The sequence below is a fragment of the Podarcis tiliguerta genome (genome assembly GCF_965153285.1).
Source record: "Podarcis tiliguerta genome assembly, chromosome: 9".
In the NCBI taxonomy this organism is placed as follows: Eukaryota; Metazoa; Chordata; class Lepidosauria; order Squamata; family Lacertidae; genus Podarcis; species Podarcis tiliguerta.
The window spans coordinates 6245154-6268195 of NC_139542.1; the positions used below are offsets into that span (position 1 = coordinate 6245154).

The 23042-nt window shown below is 48.3% G+C and overlaps 1 protein-coding gene across 4 annotated transcripts in view; it reads left to right on the forward strand.

Annotated features, from left to right (window-relative positions):
• SMOX (spermine oxidase) overlaps window positions 1-23042 on the forward strand; it is a 48391-nt gene that overhangs the window by 18167 nt on the left and 7182 nt on the right. For all 4 annotated transcript variants that reach the window (XM_083398468.1, XM_083398466.1, XM_083398469.1 and 1 more), the window contains exons 2-3: window positions 10730-10964; window positions 18605-18831. In XM_083398468.1, coding sequence (XP_083254594.1) covers window positions 10757-10964; window positions 18605-18831 — 435 coding nt within the window. In that variant the 5' untranslated portion in view covers window positions 10730-10756. The remainder of the gene's footprint in view (window positions 1-10729; window positions 10965-18604; window positions 18832-23042) is intronic.

Genomic DNA, 23042 nt, shown 5'->3' on the forward strand with positions numbered 1-23042 from the left:
TTAAATGACTGCGCAAACAAGCAGCACAATTCAGCATTGCTTAGCTAAGCAGTTTTGGATGCTGCTTTTTTTTTTAAAAAAAGGCACTTCACTTGAGAATTGCTGCCAGCCCGTCCCAAAACCACCCTGTGGAAAAGGCCGGTTTTTGACTCCCTCTCCTTTCTCCCCGGGGTGAGGCTGGCAAAGGAAAGAGTGTCCTGTCACAGCCCTGCGGTCCCTTTGCGGGCAACCTTTCATTTTCCTAGAGAAGGTTGTGAAGGAGGACGAAAAGTCCTTTTATAGACTGGCAGACTTTGCTTCCTCCCGAGTCTTTAAAAAAGCGAGAGAGCAAAATGTCCAACTGGAAAGACTTCGTTCATGTGCAAATTTCCCTTCCCTTTTAAGAAATAATAAGGAAGTTGACCCCGGGGAAAGTCGCCCATTCTCTTTTGGGTCAGCGTTTCTACGGTTTGCTGCTCAAAACAAGGCAGGTCAGAATGGTCGGCCAGTAAGACGCCAAAGAAATGGCCACCACATTCATTGAGAGCCAATTTGCTCCAGTGTTCCTTCCTTTGAAGCACGACTTTATAAATAATGCATTATAGACTAGTGGGTGTTTTCAGACCTCAGACGACCCGGTGTGTAGAACAGGGGTAGCCAATGCAATGTCCTCCGAAAGCTCCCATCAGTCCCACTCAACATGGCCAATCATCTGGGATGCTAGGAGTTGAAGTCCAAAACAACTGTGGAGGACTACACTGGCTACCCCTCCTGTAGAATAAGTTACCGTATTTTTCGCTCTATAAGACACACCAGACCACAAGACGCACCTAGTTTTTGGAGGAGGAAAACAAGAAAAAAAATATTCTGAATCTCAGAAGCCAGAACAGCAAGAGGGATCACTGCACAGTGAAAGCAGCAATCCCTCTTGCTGTTCTGGCTTCTGGGATAGCTGCGCAGCCTGCATTCACTCCATAAGACGCATACACATTTCCCCTTACTTTTTAGGAGGGAAAAAGTGAGTCTTATAGAGCAAAAAATACGGTATCCTCTCGTTTTGGTCTCCTTCTCCCTCTGTGCATTGCTCATTCCTGTCTTTATCCTTTTCTTTGAAATGACTTAAACAAAGGAGAACGGTGATGGCATCAACCTTTCATTAGGTTCCGACTCACCAGTTGCTGATCCATGGAGTTGATGGGTGGAAGTCGGTGTTGCGCTAAAGCGGTTGTTCTATCAGTGTGAGCATTTCTGCTTCTCCGACTGAGTCATCTCCCCTCTCCTCCCCACTGTGCCCTCTTCCAGGGCATCTCCCCACCTAAGCAGATTTGGGGAGGATGCAAGGGTCGCAGGGGAGAAAGAACAGGGAGAAAGCCCTATTGCACTAGCCAGACTTAGTTACACTCTTCCATTAGCTCAGCAACTTAGCTGAACCCAGCCCGGCACTTTTTAAACATTTCCGTAGACTTCCAAATATGACGTGTTTCACCCATGGTACCGTAGATTTGGATAAAGGAACTCAAAGAGAGCGCCCCCTAGTTTGGCTCCCTGCCAGTGCAGGAGACCCACTGCTGCAGGATCCTTCCCCTCTTGCTGAAGAGATTGCACATAGAGAGCTGTATCCAACTAAGCTATTCTTGGAGTAGACCCATTTAAATTAATAGACACAAGTTCACCGTGCCCATTATTTTTGGAGGGTCTACTCTGAGCAGGACAGACAGTGGAGACAAGCCGTGTCTGCTCCTCTGCTTTTGCCTGAGCTGATCTCTCCAGTTCTGTTTCCTTTTCTTACTATGGCCCCCTTTTTCTTTTGGATTTTGACTGCAGCTACTGCCTCTTTCTCTCGTCTTCCTAATCCCCAGCTGGACTGGATAATGAGCTCCACTTTTGCTGCTAAGTGACCAGGCCCTGAACCCAGTTGTTGGCCCTCATATGTGCTGCTTTGCCAGAGGTTCCTCTAACTCGGGCCACTTACGTATCGTCATTTTCTGAGATCTGAGGGCCCTTGTAGAGCATGCCCAGCGACAGGAGGCGGGGGGTTATTTGAGTTCTCCAAAGACATGATTCATGCCTCTTTACCTGGCAGAACATGCCTTAATTTGAGTGTTTGGAGGCTTCTGCCTGTTCTGAGTAGTGTTTTTGGAAGTGCCCCTTGGCAGGTAATATGCTCTGCCCATATGGTAGCAATCAATTCCACCCTCGTAGTCGGAAGCGTTCAGACCATATGCCAACGCGCTTGGTGGCTTGTTAAATAAACTTCTGCTTGTCAACAACTTCGCTGGGGTTTTGTGTATGCGTGTGCTGGAATTGAAAGTGGCCTTGTGGTGATTTGGCTAGGAACAAGTTCGTTTTGCCCCAGGGGCATGGCACCAGTGAAACTAGGTGGAGAGCAGTGGTGGGAATCTGCAAGGCTTTGATCAGCATTTATATTAATAGTTCTTCAGCCCAGAAATTATTCATTTCCTCTCTCCCTTGCTCCTCTCAAGTAGTGAGTGCTGGTGGGAGAAGCTGCCTGTGTGGCATCTGATGCCAAAGGCTGGCAGAGTTGGGCATCTGTCGGGACCTCCCCAGCAGTTAAGGGGCCCACTCCCCAAGAGCATTCTTGATTCTTGCGTTCTTGATTCTCGCTTGACTCTAGGCCCAGTCTGGCTAAGCCCCACATGTGAGGTGCGTCTTCAAATCCTCTTTGTGTTCTTTGAGAGAACACTGGGGGCACTCTCTGAGTTTGCATGTGCCTCCAGGCTCTGCCACATCTGGACTGCTTATGGGGGCCTCTCAGGCAGAGATGCCCAAAGGCTTCCTAGAAGCTGACGCCATCCCTGGCTGATGAGCTTATTATTCTGTATTGGGTGGGAGTCAAGACAGTACAGGGTGCTTTACCGCAGACAAGACAAATAGAGCCCTGCCCTGACAAGCTTACAGTCTGAATTTCAACATCCTGTGTCTGAATGTTCCAGGCTGGGAAACAGTCAAACATCAATTAAAACAACAGGAAAACAGATAAGCAGATAAAGCTCCTGATATTTATATAAACAGCCTGTTATTTTTACCGGCTCTTTTTTATCTGTGTTTATATTGCCTGTGTTTTTGGTTTTAGAATTTTATGATTGCATCCCAGCCTGATATCATGTATTGATGAAAGGTGGCTTTAAAACATTTTCAATAAATAAATAGATTAAAAAAAATTATCAGCACATCAGCTGTAACTTAATACTCCATCCCAGCTGTTATTTATTTCATGCCCGATTCACTTTTCCTGTGATCGTGCTGGTCTGCCTCAAAAAATCATTCGTAAAGACATTTCCTCGTCGGAATGTGTTTATTAAACAGTTTTACATCCTGCCTTTTCCACCACTTAGGCCTTTGAGGCGGCTCAATGAAATTGCTTACTGTCTCAGCGGTGGGACTTCCACATGTAGATCTTATCAGTGCTAGAAATTCCCCAGGCGCCAGGCGCGTTTTGCAACTGGCAGTGGTCCAATGGTGACCACGTGGAGATACCTGGATGCCAAGCTGGCAACTGGCATCTCCATCTGGCTGGCCCATCCATCCTTCTTAAGCAGGTAAGCAGAAGAGCTTATTTATTGCATTCATATCTCACCCTTTGCCCCAGGGAACACGTGGCTCACTCCCCTCCTCAGTAAATCCCTACAACGACCCTGCGAAGTAGCTTCAGAGGCCGTGACTGGCCCAAGGTCGCCCAGTGAGCATCCTGACGGAGTGGGGATTCGAACCCTGATCTCCCAGGTCCTGGTCCGGCACTCTTAACCACTACACCACCCTGCCTTCTTATAATAATAATAATTTATTATTTGTACCCTGCCCATCTGGCTGGGTTTCCCCAGCCACTCTGGGTGGCTTCCAACAAAGATTAAGTATACATTAAAATGCCACACATTAAAAACTTCCCTGAACAGGGCTGCCTTCAGATGTCTTCTAAATGTTGGGTAGTTGTTTATCTCTTCGACATCTGATGGGAGGGCGTTCCACAGGGCTGGCGCCACTACCGAGAAGGCCCTCTGCCTGGTTCCCTGTAGCTTTGCTTTTCACAGTGAGGGAACCGCCAGAAGGCCCTCAGCGCTGGACCACAGTGTCCGGGCAGAACGATGGGGGTGGAGACGCTCCTTCAGGTATACTGGGCTGAGGCTGTTTAGGGCTTTCAAGGTCAATACCAACGCTTTGAATTGTGCTCAGAAACAAACTGGGAGCCAATGTAGGTCTTTCAAGACCGGTGTTATGTGGTCTCGGCGGCCACTCTCAGTCACCAGTCTGGCTGCCGCATTCTGGATTAGTTGTAGTTTCCAGGTCACCTTCAAAGGTAGCCCCACATAGAGCGCATTGCAGTAGTCCAAGCGGGAGATAACTAGAGCATGCACCACTTTGGTGAGACAGTCTGCGGGCAGGTAGGGTCTCAGCCTGCGTATTAGATGGAGCTGGTAGACACAGAACTGACCTGTGCCTCCATGGACAGCTATGAGTCCAAAATGACTCCCAGGCTGTGCACCTGGTCCTTCAGGGGCACAGTGACCCCATTCAGGACCAGGGAGTCCTCCACACCCGCCCGCCTCCTGTCCCCCAAAACAATACTTCTGTCTTGTCAGGATTCAACCTCAATTCTTAGAGTACTTCTGCTATGGGGCAGCTCTATAAATTGAGTAGGTAGGTCACTATGGGGAAAACAAACTGCCACATAGAGAAGGATCTGAAATGTTTTCCTTGAAGCTTGAATTCGTTCTGGGTTGTTTGCTCTGCCCCTGCCAGCCGCTTGCATGATCCCATGTCCTGCAGAAGGTTGTTGAGAAGGGAATGCAGCTCTCGGGCTGAACGTTTTTCCCCGCCCCTGCCTGAAAGCATCTGGAAAACTTGTCCTTGTGGGTTGTGTCAGTGCAGTTGCATCCTCCGCAATGGACTGCTTGTCCCTCTTAAACAGCCAGCGTTGAAAGTCAAAAGCATCGGATCTACAACGCAAAACAATTTCAGTTCACAGAAGCTTCCATTGCCCTTTTCACACTTTGTGGTTCCCGACGGCCACCCTGTTAGCATCTTCTCTTCCTCAGCATTCCTCACATTCTGCAACCTGCTCTGAAATGTTGACTTTTCCAACTTTCAAATTTCCCCTAATGTGGGGCGCTAAAAAGTTGTAACAGGACTTGGGGAGTTCAAAAGATATTTCGGTTAGATTAATATAGTTTAGTTTTGCTTGGCAAGTGTGATATGTGTAAAATTGCATGGAAATCATTAAGAATGATTGCAAAGTATTTGCAGTTATGTATGTATGTGTGTTTGTTTATCAAGCAATCAATTAATCATTACATGACATATTCTGAAGGTAAAATTAAAATTGTTTGGTTTTCTGAAAGCAATTTGTGTGCTTCTTCATCAAAGATAGACTTACTAAGCTAAATGTTGTCCACTCACAAAAACAACAGCAGATTTTAATTCCTCACACCCAAAAACGTTTTTAAGACCCTTCATTTAAGAAATATGCAAAAATTAAGCTTCGCCCCTTAAAATGACGCACCATACTGCAGCACAGTCCAAGGGGATGAACTTTCAGGCTTCTTTGATTCTCTTATTTTAATATGCACCTGTCCCTGACTCAGTATGTATATTTTAGACAGGATCTAAGCCGCCCGAGGTTCCTTGCCATGAATTCGTTTGCTACCCGGGGGTCGGCCAGTATCGTCCATCCTTAGTATTAGTTACTTATATTACAGGGTTGTCACAAAGGTGGCTACTATGAAGCATTTGAGAGTAAACTTGCACCTTAAAAATGCAGCTATATGGTCGTGGTCTTGCAAACATGTGTGCAAATTTTGGGAAGAGGTGTTAAAGGAAATTTCTGAAACAGTAGCCCTTTAGAACCCAAACTGTGTCAGTCTTGGATGCATCAAAGACAGACTTAGCATGTAAACCACTCATCGTTTTGCTAGCTGCTGGTTTGACCATATCAGAGGGCTGGGAAAAGTCATTGGGCTTTTCTCATTTGGTTCAATGTGGTAGCGTTTGTTTTTATTTCTGAGAAATTGACTCACAAGCTAAGGGTATCTCGGGGTGCAAAATCCATAGGGTTTTGCAGCTATTTGTTACGTATATAACAGGCCAATCAGGAATGGCAAGTGATGAAATACGGCTTTATATGGCATTCACAACACTTGTTTTGTGCTCTCTCTGTATCAGGCCAGTTTTTGTTGTAACATCTAATACATTGTGTAGTCTCTTGAGAATGACTTTGTTTTTATGAGGTACCTTGTGTGAACCTTGTGTGTCCCCCCTTTCCCTTTATTTCATTTCATATTTCTCTTACTGTTATTTTAACTTCGCAATAAAGTTTTGGAAACTAATAAAACCCTACATAGAACAATTCTGGCTGACACGTTCAGTGCGACAAGACTCGCAGCCTGCAGCAGGTGCCTGGGGTTCACCCAGGCTTCCTTTGTGGAATGCCGATTAACCCGGGAAAAGGGACATTGCACAAAATGTTTTATTTGTCATTCCTGGAGGTTGGAGGGCTGCCTTCAGAAGGAGGGAGAGGCAGGGCAGGATCCTGCATGTGTCTCTGCGCTTCTGTTGCCCACTGGTGAGAGCACACGGCGTTCTCTTCCAGGCAGTGTGCTGTTTGCCTAAAGAGACAACCTGCGATTTAAGTCCAGTGAGTTGATAATGACTTAGTACATTCCCATCCTGCCTTTCTTTCATCACAGAACTCCAGGCTGTTATATGGGGTTCCCACGGCAGTCATCCACCCAGGCGCTGGCCAGATCCAGAACTGGTTGCCTTCTGCAAACTGGCTGCATAAAGCGCCAAGATTTCATCACTCCTAAGAGCTTTTTCCCCCAAAGAGAATGCCAGACAGGGTGGACCGTGCTGCTCCTGGGCTAACTTGCCTAAGCAGGATGTGCGTGTGTCATATTTGTAGAGCTCGCTCCGTATGTTTGTGTTCTGCATTTGGGCGGATGAAACCTGAACAGAAGTGGTGTGAGCTGGCTGGAAGGGCAACCCCCCCCCCCGCCCCTTTACAGGTCAAAAATGCCATGCTTCTCAGCTGCAAGATTTAGAGCAGGCAACGGGCCACTGTTAGCTTAAAAAGCCCCTGGGAAAAAACAGAAGCACGGACCCTGAATTGGCCTTGGTTCTGGAGCCATGTCAATTCTGCAGTTCTGCAGTTTCAGCATGAGCGTGGAAATCAGCACCAAGCTCCCCAAGAATTGACTTCCACTTTGGGAAATGAAATAGAACACATTTGTATGGGAAGCTTCGGAATCAGATTGTTTTGCTCAGTCATGTCTACACTGGACTTTTTAAGGAGGCATTTTCATTCCTTGGCCTTTCTCCGCACCCCCTCCTTCGAAAACAACCTTGGGTTGATTGTCAGGAAATGCTTGGGGGCTAGTTGGGCAACTTCTTCCGCTTTTTCCTTTCCTGGTGGTCTTCTCAAGTTTCCAGGTGGCCTTATAGGAATCATCAGATAGGATTGAGAGTCGGATGCGACTTTGAACTCACTTTGGGCTGGACTCCTGCCTATCTGTTAGTAATGGAGCTGATAGCATTGTCTCTGAGTACCGGCTAATCTAATCATAGTGGAATAGAATTTCTCCAGCCCACACTGGAACTTTTAGCAAGTTGGGAAATGGTTACAAAACTTGCCAGCCCCCCTCCCTCATTATATTTGTCATTTGTGGCACATGGAATGCCTAGGTGGTGAGAGGGGAGAAAAAGAAACAACTTTCTTCCAGTTTGCTCAAAGTTCCCTACATGGTTTCCTGGAGGTGATTCCTACTTGCTGCAGGTAACCAGATGAGTGGCTGATTTGCAAGTTCATTAAGGTAAAGGCAAAGGGACCCCTGACCATTAGGTCCAGTCGCGGACAACTCTGGGGTTGCGGCGCTCATCTCTCTTTATTGGCTGAGGGGACAGCATGTGGCCAGCATGACTAATCTGCTTCTGGTGAACCAGAGCAGTGCATGGAAACGCCGTTTACCTTCCCGCCAGAGCGGTACCTATTTATCTACTTGCACTTTGACGTGCTTTCGAACTGCTAGGTAGGCAGGAGCAGGGACCGAGCAATGGGAGCTCACCCCGTCGCGGGGATTCGAACCGCCGACCTTCTGATCGGCAAGCCCTAGTTCATTATAGACCCATTATTTATTGAAAGCCCCTTTCTACAGTTTCACACTAACCCGCAGAACTAGTTGTGTGGAAAATACCCAGTGTGGGTGTACCCAGTGTGGGCACCCTGAAAACATTTTAAATTTCTCTCAAAATGTGAGTCCTCAGCTATCGCTTTAAACAACAATATTACATTTTAATGCAACCTGATAAGCCTTCAGTTTGTTTTGAAGCCAAGCCTCACCATAGTTCTTTCTGCAGCGTGATGCTGATATTGGAGGAGCTCGCTGGTCCAAGCTTTCAAATTCTTCCTTTGGGTTCTGATAGCACTTACGCAACAACGTCTTTTTAGGGTTCTTTTGATGTCAGCATCTCATTGTGGCACTCACGGATGTCTTGGGCAAGCCGAGCTTGTCTCACTGAATGAATTGGCCCTTGATGTTCTCCGCGCAATGTTTGTATTGATCGCCTCATTCCATTACTTTCCAGCTTTGTTGGCTAAAGATGGGTGAGATGAAGCAGGCTGTGAAAACACCGCTTTTAAAAACAACCCAAATCTGTCGCATTTGGTTGATACAGGAAATTGCACAAATGGCATTTCAGAAGCGTGATGTGTTTGCCAGCCGTGGTCTGGTTTCCTTTTTTATATTTGCGTAGCTTTTGAAAAATTTGTACAAACAGGTGGGGGCCAATGAAAAAACAGCAGAGGGTAGAGAGGAAGGGGAAAGAAAACATTTTCTTAACACCTCTCTGCTTTTGCCTTTGCACCTCACACCTGGGAGGCAGACTCTTTGGCTCTTCTTTTCTGTCTTCCGCAAGCTTCCTGTCTCGAGCAACTTTCAACATCCACATGGGATGTCTGTAAGACGTTACTTAGAATCATAGAATTGTAGAGTCCGATGGTCATCTAGTCCCACTCCCAGTGTCTAGCCCTGCAGCCTTTATTCAGCTGACATGTCTCTGGGATCTTTTCATATTGCCTGCAACTTTTCCCCAGGCCTCATCCTGCCCTGACACAACGCCTCCTGCAATATCTTTGTCCCAGCGAAACCGACAACTTCCTCTTCCCCCACAGAAGATGACCGCAGACATTCTCACAGCTTGGCCCCTTGAGTTGCTGCAATCCTGGGAGACACCCACGCGTTTTCTCCATTCGGAGTTGCAGCCTTTGCCGCTGCGTGTGCAATAATACTACACGGATCTGCAAGAACTAGTTGGGCTACCAATAGCCCAAGACCAGAAAGCAACAACAATTCCCCTTCATCTCAGGACTTGTCAGGCAGGGAGGATCTCGTCTCTTGCAGCACCTCAGATAACCAACAGCTGGGTGGGATTTTAGATGGGCATGCTATTCCAGGTTTCAGCTGAGAATTCTCTGCTACTGTGTGGTTCTTTATGCACTCATAAGCGTGGCACACTGTGTAATTTGAACTTGAAATGCTCCTGGCTCCAAGGCCCTATCATCAACTTAGCTTACATGCCACTTAACTTGTTTTAGAAGTTCAGACCTTTTTTTGGCACCGCGTCCTCAATTGTCTTTCCTGTGGATTTGCACAGCGAACGAGGAAAGGGTTGTGTCTAACCAACGGAGTCTTCCCTGTCTGGATCAGAGAATGGGGGGGGGGGGTATGGGCATCTTCTCTGTATTTATGGCCTGCCAACTTTCCCTCTGGTGTTTTTTTTTGGGGGTGGTGGTGGTGGAATTTCAAGCTGGCTTCATCAAAGCAGGGGGTTTAGTGGGTGCTGGGATGTTCATGGGTGCTGGGCTGGGCGCTGATAAATTGACTGCATTTGCTGCCTGCTTAAAACCCTGGATGAGAAGGGCACATGTCTCATGAGCTGCCTTTGGCTCTGGTGGGTGGGTGTGGCTGCCCCCCCCCCCAGTCCTCTTCACCCAAGTGATTGGCCCTCCTGGAGGCAGGGAGGCCTGTTAAAAGAATTTCCTGCAAGGTCCCTGGTTAATAAGTTCTCTTCTGGACTCTGAAATATTTCTGTGTGTCTCCCTTGTGACAATGAGGTCCTCTCCACCTGCTGCCTACAGCTTAGCACTGATAGATGCTCAGCTACAATTTCTCGTGTGAAGAGGCTGTGTGTTTTCATATTTAGCTTCCTTGCTCTTTTCCAACCAGGTCAGCTGCCATGCCCCTTATCTTTATGCCCCGAAGCTTATGTTTTGCGGTTGCCAGAGAGGCAGAAGGAAGGCTGAATCATTCCTTTGCTCTGCAGGTTTTTCACAGAATGTGTGTGTGTGTGGCGTCTGGGTTTTCCTCTACCGCAAGATTGGCACCTCGGGAGGGTCTATATGTCTATAAAAAGACATGCAAGGGCAAAAATGCATGTGAATTTTCTGAAAATATCATCTTTGATGACCGGGTGGATGCTTTTGTAGTCACCAAGCCTTTCATTCCCGCAGAATCAGAGGCATTTATATTCCAGGCCGGTCTTGCTTTCCTTTCATTGAGAAGGTTTGGCTCTTGTTTTGGGATCCTCGAGTCCTGGGACTCCAGTGTTTCTCCAGAATTTATTGCTGCGCTGGAACAGGGAGATTGAAAAGCGACCTGAACAGAAGGGAAAAGAGGGAGATAGGAAGAGAAAATTGCCAGCCTAATGCTCCGAAACTACTTTGTGTCCCCTTTCTTGGCAGGTTCCTTAGAAAGAGAGCTTGGACGGCATGCAAAGTAGTGAAATATCTGCAGACAGCACTGATGATCCTCTTAGTAGTGGCCTACGGAGAAAGCGACAGCCGCGAATAGTAGTTATCGGTGCTGGGCTCGCGGGCCTCTCTGCGACAAAAACCCTCCTGGAGAATGGTTTCACGGATGTGACTGTCCTCGAAGCGTCTGACCGAATCGGAGGCAGGATACAAAGCGTGAAGCTCGGTAAGCGAATCATTTCCTTGCAACGTGGCTTCCGGTTCTTGACCGGCCTTTGCATAATCACCATAAGAACAGGACTCAACGTTAAGGTCCGTTTAGCCCTTGCAACCTGTTTCTCATGGTGGTCAGTCTCTGGGAATCTCACGGGCAGCTGAGCATGACAGCCAAGAGCCCCCCTCCTTGATGTGTGCCCCTTGCACTTAGGCTTAGTGCCTCTGGACCTAGGGGCATTGAGCTATTGTCATCCCCCCTATTTATGATCATCAGAAGTGAGTGCCGTTCCTTATGTAGCCAGAAATGGCACTATCCATGTATGAGAGGGAGGAATTTCGGCAGGCGAGGCTTGTGGGGAAATCCCAAAGTAGGCAGACGTACAAAAACATATTTAGGGGAAGACCATATTGAAGGGGTGGAGGTTCAAAAATAACCCAAAGAGGAGGACCAAGTGAGTTTGGGGGCTGTAGAATGCTGTGGGGATTGGGGTGGTGGGAACGTAATGGAGTGTCCCGGAGGAGGTGCTGGCTGGCTGGCTAGAATGAACCCCCCTACATTTTGTGTAATGTCCTGCTTGTTACAGCTGATTGATGTGTCCTCCGTGAATTTGTCCAATCCGAACAGTGTAGGAAGATTCTCCCTCTCTTTTCCTAGCAAGACAGATAAATATTACTCAGAGTGTTTTATTAGAGGGTGGGGTCCTTTATGCCCAGTTGACTGGGCTCTGCAAAGTATCCCAGGATTTACCATGGCCTCGTGCCTTTTCCATTTCATTTTGCTTCAAAAAAAAAAAGTTCCTTTGCCTGTTTCGGTGGACGAGGATCATTGTAGTTGTTATCTCAAATGCCCTTTGTTTTCACACGTGGGTTTTCAAGCTGCACTTGCTGCAACCGGCTTGGCATGCAAATCTAAAGCCGTACCATTGGCCAGAATGGCGACGCGCAGCGTAAACGCCCCCCCACTCCTTCCGCATTTGTGTCCCTATAAATTGCACGCATTCCAGAGGGGAGCGGTGTTGAGTCTGTTACAGCAAAAACAAAGGAGCCTTGTGACTGCTTAAAGGCTTATCTGATCTGTGGCGGCAGAACCTTTCCCGGGCTGAAACCCACATCATCAGATGTGGGAAGCGTTGCTCTCTGCTGGCAGAGAAATATTCCTGAGCTTTGGGAAGGGAGATCACAGACTACCTCTTTCATATTATGGGCTGTTCCCCCCTCCATCTCTGTTCGTGTGTAGGGATCGATCTACAGGCTGAGGATAATATTTTGTGCTTGTTCAATAACACACCTGCCAGCCTCTTTTTATTTTGGCTGGCTATCCGGAAGGGCTAACAGAGACCTATCTAGCATCCTTCGGGCTCACTGGTCGAGCACCTGAGTGCCAAAGGTCCCAGGTTCCATCCCTGGAAGCTCCAAGTAGGGATGAAAAAGATTTCTGTATGAAACCTTGGAGCAGCACTGCCAGTCAGTGCAGGGCAAAACAGGATCTGCATAGGGGTGCCAGGCCTAATGAGCACAACAATTCAGGTGGTGCCCCGTGAAGGCGTTGCCGAGACTATAGGTCCCTGCCTCCCCACAGCCGGCTATGTCTCCTCCTCTCCAGGGACCCCCCCCCATGCAATCTGAGACTGCGCCTGTGTGTCTGTGTTTGCTCCTCCCTCTTCATGCCTCTCCTGGTTCTCAGAGGCCAGCAGGGAGGGGAACTTGTTGCAGCAGGAAGGGGAAATTAAAAGCCTGACCCATCTTTGGCCTCCCTGTTCTCCTGCTTCAGCTTCTGATTCTGGGCTTTTCTCTGCCACAGACTCTCCTTGCTCACTAAGCCCTGTTACCTCTTCAACTTCCGACACCTCCTCCTCCCAGCCTTCTCCCTCCGACCACTCGTTGTTGTCCCACCACTCAGAGCCTTCTTCCCTTGGGGGTTCCCCAGCTACTGCCTCCCACTATTCTTCTGCATCCATGATGCCAGCTATATTCTGCATCCTCCTTGAGTGTCGTTGCCCAGCTGAAATGTGTCCTTGAACACTTAACAATGCTTGTCTTGCACAATTCAAAGTGCTGGTCTTGACCTTTAAAGCCCTAAATGGCTTCGGCCCAGTATACCTGAAGGAGCGTCTCCACCCCCATCGTTCAGCCTGGACACTGAGGTCCAGCTCCGAGGGCCTTCTGGTGGTTCCCTCATTGCGAGAAGCAAAGCTACAGGGAACCAGGCAGAGGGCCTTCTCGGTAGTGGCGCCCGCCCTGTGGAACGCCCTCCCATCAGATGTCAAAGGGATAAATAACTACCTGACATTTAGAAGACATCTTAAGGCAGCCCTGTTCAGGGAAGTTTTTAATCTGTGATATTTTACTGTATTTTTTGTTTCTATGGAAGCTGCCCAGAGTGGCTGGAGAAACCCAGCCAGATGGGCGGGGTACAAATAATAAATTATTATTATTGTTGTTGTTGTTGTTGTTGTTGTTGTTGTTGTTGTTGTTGTTATTATTATTATCTAAAGGAAGGATAGAGAGGTGTTGGGAGGATGGGTGAAACTTTGCTGTACCAAGGAACAGTTAAAGTAAAATAATAATAATAATAATAATAATAATAATAATAATAATAATAATTTTATTTATACCCTGCCCATCTGGCTGGGTTTCTCCAGCCACTCTGGGCAGCTCCCAGTAGAATTAGTAGAATTAATAATAATAATAATAATAATAATAATAATAATAAAGCGATAAAACACCAGACATTAAAAACTTCCCTAAACAGGGCTGCCTTCAGATGTCTTCTAAAAGTCAGATAGTTGTTTATTTCCTTGACATCTGATGGGAGGGCATTCCACAGGGCGGGCGCCACTACCAAAAAGGCCCTCTGCCCGGTTCCCTGTAACTTCGCTTCTCGCAGGGAAGGAACCATCAGAGGGCCCCGGCGCTGGACCTCAGTGTCCGGGCAGAACGATGGGGGTGGAGACGCTCCTTCAGGTATACTGGGCTGAGGCCATTTAGGGCTTTAAAGGTCAGCACCAACACTTTGAATTGTGCTCGGAAACGTACTGGGAGCCAATGCAGATCTCTCAGGACCGGTGTTATGTGGTCTCGGCGTCCACTCCCAGTCACCAGTCTAGCTGCCGCATTCTGGATTAGTTGCAGTTTCCAGGTCACCTTCAAAGGTAGCCCCAAGTAGAGCGCATTGCAGTAGTCCAAGCGGGAGATAACCAGAGCATGCACCACTCTGGCCAGACAGTCCGTGGGCAGGTCATTCATCCACATTTTTGCCTCAACACAGAGTCAGGCCATTCGTTCGTCATTCTCAGTATTGTCTATACGGACTCTCCAGGGGTTCAGGTAAGTGTCTCTCTCCCAGCCCTGCATGGAGATCCTGGGGACCGAACCTGAGACCTTCCGCATGCAAGGCAGATGATCCACCACTGAGCCACAACGGGAGGATGCTCGGGGGGAACTTTGAGCAGAGCATGTCCTGGCTGCGCTGCAAATGACTTCCTTCTCTGCTTTTCTCATGGCAGTGAGCTGGTTTCCTTTACTATTTGGCCGTGCCCCTGTTATAATCACCGGAGAAAGGGGCCCTAGTCCCCCCCCCACTTCCTGCTCCTTGCAGAAGCCCTGACATCACGCCCTGCGGTTCAGTCGATAAACACACCAGCAGTAAATTAAAAGCCGAACATCTGAGGGAAGTGGAGGGGAAAGGATGCCTTGCAAGCCCAGCATCCGCCTTTTCATTCAGGAGTTGCCGCTCAACGCTTGGCACCGGCCTGTGGATGGGAAGTGGGTCGTCCACCGCCGATACGCCGTGTCAAAAATAGCCCCCCTGGCAGGGTGTGCTGCCAGACAGAAGGGAAGTGCTCCATGCTCCGAGCCCTTAAGGGAGCCATCGCGTCACTCAGCACACCTGCGGGACGTTTCCTGGCTGTGGTCTTTATATATAGAAGGCTTCTCTGTACACAAGAGGGCAGGAGCCTCGAAAAATAGCACAACTGCGCAGATTTTGTAGCGGACTCTGTGCGCTTCCTTGCTTTTGCACATTGGGGAGTATGTACAGTGGTACCTCGGGTTAAGTACTTAATTCGTTCCGGAGGTCTGTTCTTAACCTGAAACTGTTCTTAACCTGAAGGACCACTTTAGCTAATGGGGCCTCCTGCTGCCGCCGCGCCACCGGAGCACAATTTCTGTTCTCATCCTGAAGCAAAGTTCTTAACCCAAGGTACTATTTCTGGGTTAGCAGAGTCTGTAACCTGAAGCATATGTAACCCGAGGTACCACTGTACTGCCCTGGCTCTGTGCAACCCTCAACTTCGCGCACAAAATTCAGCATTCTTGTAGCGCCAAAGGGCATGGGAACAGCCACTGCTACAGTCCTCCGTCTGCAATAAACCTTTCAGTGGGGTGGCACCTTATACTTTGGGACTCCCTGCCTGTTGGTAATCTCAAACCTCTCCCGTGAGACCTGTCTGGCCCCCACCCCCATTTCTTCCTGTGATTGCAGAGGCCTTGTTTTAGCCATACACAAGGGCAGTTCTGGCAGAAAACTCCCGCCCTTGGGGGCGGGGTGCAGGGTTGTTTTGTTATAAAGGTAAAGGGACCCCTGACCATTAGGTCCAGTCGCGGACGACTCTGGGGTTGCGGCGCTCATCTCGCTTTATTGGCCGAGGGAGCCGGTGTACAGCTTCTGGGTCATGTGGCCAGCATGACTAAGCTGCTTCTGGCGAACCAGAGCAGCGCACGGAAATGCCATTTACCTTCCCGCCAGAGCGATACCTATTTATCTACAGTGGGACCTCGGGTTACATACGCTTCAGGTTACAGATGTTTCAGGTTACAGACTCTGCTAACCCAGAAATAGTATCTCGGGTTAAGAACTTTGCTTCAGGATGAGAACAGAAATCATGCTCCGGTGGCGCAGCAGCAGCAGGAGGCCCCATTAGCTAAAGTGGTGCTTCAGGTTGAGAACAGTTTCAGGTTAAGAACGGACCTCTAGAACGAATTAAGTACTTAACCCGAGGTACCACGGTACTTGCACTTTGATGTGCTTTCGAACTGCTAGGTTGGCAGGAGCAGGGACCGAGCAACGGGAGCTCACCCCGTCGTGGGGATTCAAACTGCCAGCCTTCTGATCGGCAAGCCCTAGGCTCTGTGGTTTAACCCACAGCGCCACCCGCGTCCCATGTTTTGTTATATTCCTCTGGAAATATGCATTCGTTCTCAGCTCAGGGAAAAGAAAAACAGCAGCAAAAGCATGCGGGATGTAGGTGATTGCAGCCTTTGCTTACAACATACCCACGACTGTGGTAGTTGTTGCATTAATTGCAGGATACTGCGTACTTTCCCCTCTCCATGCCTCCAAGGGGTCTTTTAGTCAGGAGGAGCATCTGTTGTCTAAAAGGATGCGATTAACGTCACACTTTGATGTTGTACGTTTGCACCAAGCTCATCTGCTTTGAGGACTCTGGCTTAATGAGTTAGTAAACATTACAGGTGGCCGCGGTTATTTTTAGCCCGACTCGTCCCTCTTCTCTGCTTTGCACATCTCATGCTGTACGGAAAGCCGGTGTCCTCGGCACTTCTGAAGCCATCGTGAGCATCCCCGGGCGCGCTGCGCTCCTGCCATCTTTGCAAGGCGAGGCAGATGGTGGCAGAGCCGATGGTCCCGCCGTCAGAGCGAGGGTCTCGCTTTCATGGATGCTTCCGCCTCAGTGCGCATGGCAATCCCCTTATTTATTTATTTTTAAATTTTATTTTTTACCAACCACCAAAACACAAACAGTGAAACCCCCCAGGCGTCTGATACATTGGGTATACAATACTCAATAATATACATATTCAATAATATTCAATAATAACATATACAGAGTACCCATATTCAAATTAACCATATATAGACTTCTTTATACCTTAACTCTCTTCCTTCCACAATAAGGCAATAAGTCGCCGCATTTGGGGCTTTTCCGTTAAGAGAAGCGGCGAGTAGCAGGTGACAGGACAGAAGTTTGCAAAATTATGTGTGGCATGGAAAAATTGTCATGGAATCAATAGAGTTGGAAAGGGACCACATGGGTCATCTAGTCCAACCCCCTGCAATGCAGGAATATTTTGTCCAACGTGGGGCTCAAACTCACAACCCTGGGATTAAGAAACTTCAGCTGGTGCAGAATTCAGCGGCCAGGTTGCTCACCGGAGCAAGATGGTTTGAGCATCTTACACCGATCCTGGTCTGACTGCACTGGCTACCAATTAGTTTCCGGGCCCAATTCAAAGTGCTGGTTTTGACCTATGAAGGCTTAAACAGCTCAGGACCCCAATACCTCAAGGACCTCTTCTTTCCATATGAACCTACCCAGATCCTGAGATCATCTTCTGAGGCCCTTCTTTGTGTGCCTCCTCCTCGAGAGGTCCGGAGGGTGGCAACACAAGAACAGGGCCTTCTCTGCAGTGGCTCCCCGTCTGAGGAATGCTCTTCCCAGGGAGGTTCACCTGACCCCTTCATTATACACCTTTAGGTGCCAAGCAAAAACTTTCCTTTTTAATCAAGTCTTTAGTTGATCTGTTTTACATCCTATGCCCTTTTAAAACGTGTTTTCTTTTGGGGGGGCGCTATTGGGTTGTTTTATTTTCATTATGTATTTCGTGGTTTTATAACTTGAATTTATTCTGTGAACTGACCTGAGACTCCCAGGTATAGGGCGGTATAATAATAATAATAATAATAATAATAATAATAATAATAATAATAATAATGAGAGAGTCTCATGGTCTACCAACTGAGCTATCCAGCAGCTAGTGGATAGAGAAAAGCTTTTCTTCCTTTCTCAAGACACTAGAACTTACGGACATCCGAGAAAACTTGAGTGTTGGCAGATTCAGGATGGATAAAATGTACTTGTTCTCGTAATTAAACTGTGGAACTTGCTTCCCGAAGAGACAGGCGTGGTAACCAACTTGGAGGGCTTTAAAAGAGGATTAGACAAATTCACGGAGGAAGAGAGGGCTATTGATGGCTGCTAGCCAGGATGGGAGTCAGCAGTGCTCTGTGGAAGGGAGAGGGCTCTGGGTTCAAATCCTGTTTGCTGGTTTCCCATAGGCAACTGTTCCCACACTGTGAGAACAGGATGCTGGACTAGATGGGCCGTAGGCCTGATCCAGCCAGGCTCTTCTTAGGTCCTTATGGCAAAGGCTAGTATTGGTCAATGGGAGGACGTGGGGACCATCTCTGTATGCAGCTGGTTTTCCATGACAGCCCTTGGCTTTGCCTTTACCTGAAGGAGTGTCTCCACCTCCATTGTTCAGCCCGGACACTGAGGTCCAGTGCCGAGGGCCTTCTGGTGGTTTCCTCGCTGCGAGAAGCCAAGTTACAGGGAACCAGGCAGAGGGCCTTCTCGGTGGTGGCGCCCGCCCTGTGGAACGCCCTCCCACCAGATGTCAAAGAGAAAAACAACTACCAGACTTTCAGAAGACATCTGAAGGCAGCCCTGTTTAGGGAAGCTTTTAATGTTTAACAGGTTATTGTATTTTAATATTTTGTTGGAAGCTGCCCAGAGTGGCTGGGGAAACGCAGCCAGATGGGCGGGGTATAAATAAATTATTATTATTATTATTATTTATTATTATTCAAGAATCCTAACGTGGGACGACTTCCTTCTCTCCCCCTCTCCATAGAAAACGCTACTTTTGAACTGGGAGCTACGTGGATCCACGGTTCCAATGGAAACCCCATCTATCATCTAGCAGAAGATAATGGCTTACTCGAAGAGACGACAGACGGCGAGAGGAGTGTGGGCCGCATCAGCCTGTACTCCAAGAATGGGGTGGCTTATCACCTCACCAACAACGGTCAAAGGATCCCGAAAGATGTGGTTGAAGAATTCAGTGATTTATACAACGAGGTTTGTCGCCGATGAGTTCCTAAAGCAAATTTGTAGGCAGCACGGACCCACTCGTTAGAGCTGTTTGCACGGTTTCAGGGTTGACCAGGGAGCTTTTCAAAGAAGGGGTCGCTGAGGTGTGTTCCCCCCACAGGGACACATCTGCATGTAATACCCCCCCCCCTGCTGAAATTATGCTTGAGCAAAGCTTCCTGCTATCAACAAAAGGCTTTTCTAAAGTGTATTGATGGCAGAGGGATGAGGGAATGGGTCGTTTTGGGATTCCCCCCCCCCCCGACAAAAAAACTGACCCAGTGGGCCAGAAATGGTGACCCCACTCCCAGCCACAATTTGAAGCCAAAGAAGCTTTGAATTGACTGCAAGAGAAGGCTTCTTTCAGGTCTAATAACAATCAGGGAGAGGCATTTTCTCCCCTGCTGCTGGTGTGTGTCTCAGCTGGGGGGGGAGTTAACTCTTTCCTTCCCACTTCCCTTTGCAGTTTGTGTCTCCCCTCAATTAACTGGGTGGCTCGCCTTATACTGAAGCCAACAGAAGGTCTTTTTTTTAGCCTAATCTTTGCAGTGTGTGTGTGTGTGTGTGTGTGTGTGTGTGTGTGTAAGACAGAGGGATCTTCCTGGAAACTGCAACTGCCGTTAGAAAGTTAACTCTTGCCTCCCCAGCTATGCTCTACAGGACAGTTATGTCCTACCCCCATCCCCAGTTAAAGGGACCCCTGACCATTAGGTCCAGTCGTGGCCAACTCTGGGGTTGCAGCGCTCATCTCGCTTTATTGACTGAGGGAGCCGGCGTACAGCTTCCGGGTCATGTGGCCAGCATGACTAAGCCGCTTCTGGCGAACCAGAGCAGCACATGGAATCGCTGTTTACCTTCCCGCCGGAGCGGTACCTATTTATCTACTTGCACTTTGACGTGCTTTCGAACTGCTAGGTTGGCAGGAGCAGGGACCGAGCAACGGGAGCTCACCCCGTCGCGGGGATTCAAACCGCCGACCTTCTGATTGGCAGGTCCTAGGCTCTGTGGTTTAACCCACAGCGCCACCCGCGTCTCACTCCACTTAAGAGTGGACGAGAGCAAAAGCACATTTTTCCAGGCCTATTTCACTTCTTGCACCCCACTTAATTGTCATTTTGCGTGCGGGGAGGGAAAACGCGGGTGTGTGGTTGTACACTGCTGCAGTTTGTGTGGTGTCCGCAACAGATTCTCCAGCTTGCAATTGTTGTTGTTATTGTTGTTGTTGTTGTTATTTAAGCTTTTCCCTGTTGCAAAACAAACATATAAACAGGGAAAGGTGCATCTGTGGTCTCCAGCCTGCAGTTGTTCGTACAGGCGCAAGAAAGTCTGGTGACCCTAGCAATCCGTCATGACCCACTTTGGACTGTGGCTCTTAAGTTTGTCTCCGCTGGCCTGGTGGGTTTCTCTTTTGGATACTCCTTTGGCCAGCCACAGTTCCAGCCCCCACCTGACACCCCTCCTGTCCAAGTTTCAGGGTTTTCTGAGGTCCTGTTTCTTGACTCGTGCAAATCTGCTTTGCTGTGCTTTGTCTCATTTTATCCTCTCTGGGTCCTCGAGAAAGTGGATTAGGTAGAGAGGTTGAGACGTGCATGAGGCCACCTAGGGAGAGACAGTTCATGAGCTCCATCACTCATAAATTGGCGCTTTGCTGCCTGTGCATGTGAAAGGGGGAAAGGAGCATTTGGAATCACACCAAATAGCTATGCTGTCTCTCCACAGCTGGAGGCAGCGTTGCTTCTGAACACCAGTGGCTGAAAGTTATAGGAGACAGGGAGGGCCACATATATATATATGCAAAATAGTTCTTTTAAAAGTAAAATAGTTGTTTATTTCCTTGACATCTGCTGGGAGGGTGTTCCACAGGGCGGGCACCACTACTGAGAAGGCCCTCTGCCTGGTTCCCTGCAACCTCACTTCTCGCCGCGAGGGAACAACCAGAAGGCCCTCGGAGCTGGACCTCAGTGTCTGGGCTGAACGATGGGGGTGGAGAAGCTCCTTCAGGTATACTGGGCTGAGGCCGTTTAGGGATTCAAAGGTCAGCACCAACTCTTTGAATTGTGCTTGGAAACATACTTAAAATAACATGAAGTGGTCAAGCCCTGTACCGTGAGCCAGACTTGATATCTGTCCTTTTCACCCGACGGTTTCTCATATATGTGTGTGTTGGGTCCCACGTTGGGCAAAAGATTCCTGCATTGACCCTCGTGGTCCCTTCCAGCTCTACAGTTCTGTGCTCCACAGTCCTATGTGTGTTTACTCAGAAGGAAGCCCCTCTGAGTTCTGTGCTTCTCCCTCCCATGTAAGTCTCAAAGGCCTGGAAACGATGCCTTATGAGGAACGGCTAAGGGAGCTGGGCATGTTTAGCCTGGAGAAGAGGAGGTTAAGGGGTGATATGATAGCCATGTTCAAATATATAAAAGGATGTCACCTAGAGGAGGGAGAAAGGTTGTTTTCTGCTGCTCCAGAGAAGCGGACACGGAGCAATGGATCCAAACTACAAGAAAGAAGATTCCACCTCAACATTAGGAAGAACTTCCTGACAGTAAGAGCTGTTCGACAGTGGAATTTGCTGCCAAGGAGTGTGGTGGAGTCTCCTTCTTTGGAGGTCTTTAAGCAGAGGCTTGACAACCATATGTCAGGAGTGCTCTGATGGTGTTTCCTGCTTGGCAGGGGGTTGGACTCGATGGCCCTTGTGGTCTCTTCCAACTCTATGATTCTATTCTATGATTCTAAGTCTGCCCAGGGCTCCTGCGTTAGAGGTTTCCAGCACTGAGCCTGCCTGTGAAAAGCTATGGGGGCTACTTTGGAGATGTATTAGTTAGATCCTCTTAGAACATTCCTAGCGCCACTCAAAATGCAGGGAATTAGGGTCATGCAGCTGACTTAAGCTCTACCCCTACTCCCTCCTCTTGGGGTTCTTCAGCAATTGGTTCAGATGAGTGTTTGAAGTTTTAAAAAGTGGGCCCTTTTTGTACAAAAGGAAAAGGGAAGGGCAGTCAAAAACAGGCTGTGGCTAATTGAGGCTCTGCCCAGTTACTTAATGTATTTTAATGTGGTTTTGCTCTTCTTGTGAACGTGCAATCTGCTTACGGCCAGCGAGCGGCTTATGCAAGCTGCCTGGCGTTCTGCTGAAGCCAAGGGTTGCAACGACTTTGATATCTTCGTGTAAGCCAGGGGTTCTGACCTCCCCAAAGCAAGAGGGGTGGTCCCCGGTGAAATCCCCCAGTTCCATTTAATGCAGTGGGAGGAGGAAGCTGGGTGCCCAGCCTCTAGTTGGAAATACCAGGCCCTTGATCATGTTTCTGTAGCTACGTGACCAAGGTCACATCGCCCGCCTTGGCTGATTAGTTCCCTCGAATTACTGGCCATCAAAGGTTGTTTTTCCCTCTCTGCTTACCATGCATGTTGACACAGAGCTTATTATCCATGTTCCGGTGGCTAGTTTCATGTGGAGAGCGAATCGGGATGGCAAGAACTCTGTCCATGGAAAATGCCCAGAGTGTTTAGAATTGCAACACTGTTTGAGCTAAAATGGCCCAGTCTGGGCTGCGTTGCTGCTTTTAAAAGATTGCATTTGCTTCTGCGGCCCAGTTAGCCTGAAGGATGGGTTGTTATAGGGTGGGATGGAGCTTCTACGGTGTCAATTTGGGATTAAATATGTGAAACTCTTTTGAGTTTCTTCTGGCGGTTCCCTCCCTGGGAGAAGCAAAGTTGCAGGGAACCAGGCAGAGGGCCTTCTCAGTAGTGGCGCCCGCCCTGTGGAACGCCCTCCCACCAGATGTCAAAGAGAAAAACAACTACCAGACTTTCAGAAGACATCTGAAGGCAGCCCTGTTCAGGGAAGCTTTTAATGTTTGGTGTTTTACTGTGTTTTATATATGCTGAAAGCCGCCCAGAGTGGCTGGGGTATAAAGAAAACAACAACACCACTCAAGGAAGCACTATATAGATGCAAAGTATTTTGTATAATTAGTATTTATGTTACAAGGTAAATGTGCAGTTTCCCCTGGGTTTCCTCTAAATCCCAGGCAAATAGTTTATACAGTCATACCTTGGAAGTTGAACAGAATCCATTCCGGAAGTCCGTTCAACTTCCAAAGCGTTCGGAAACCAAGTTTGGGTTCCAAAGAATGTTCGCAAACTGGAACAATCACTTCCGGGTTTGATGTGTTTGGGAGCCAAAATGTTTTACTCGCAAA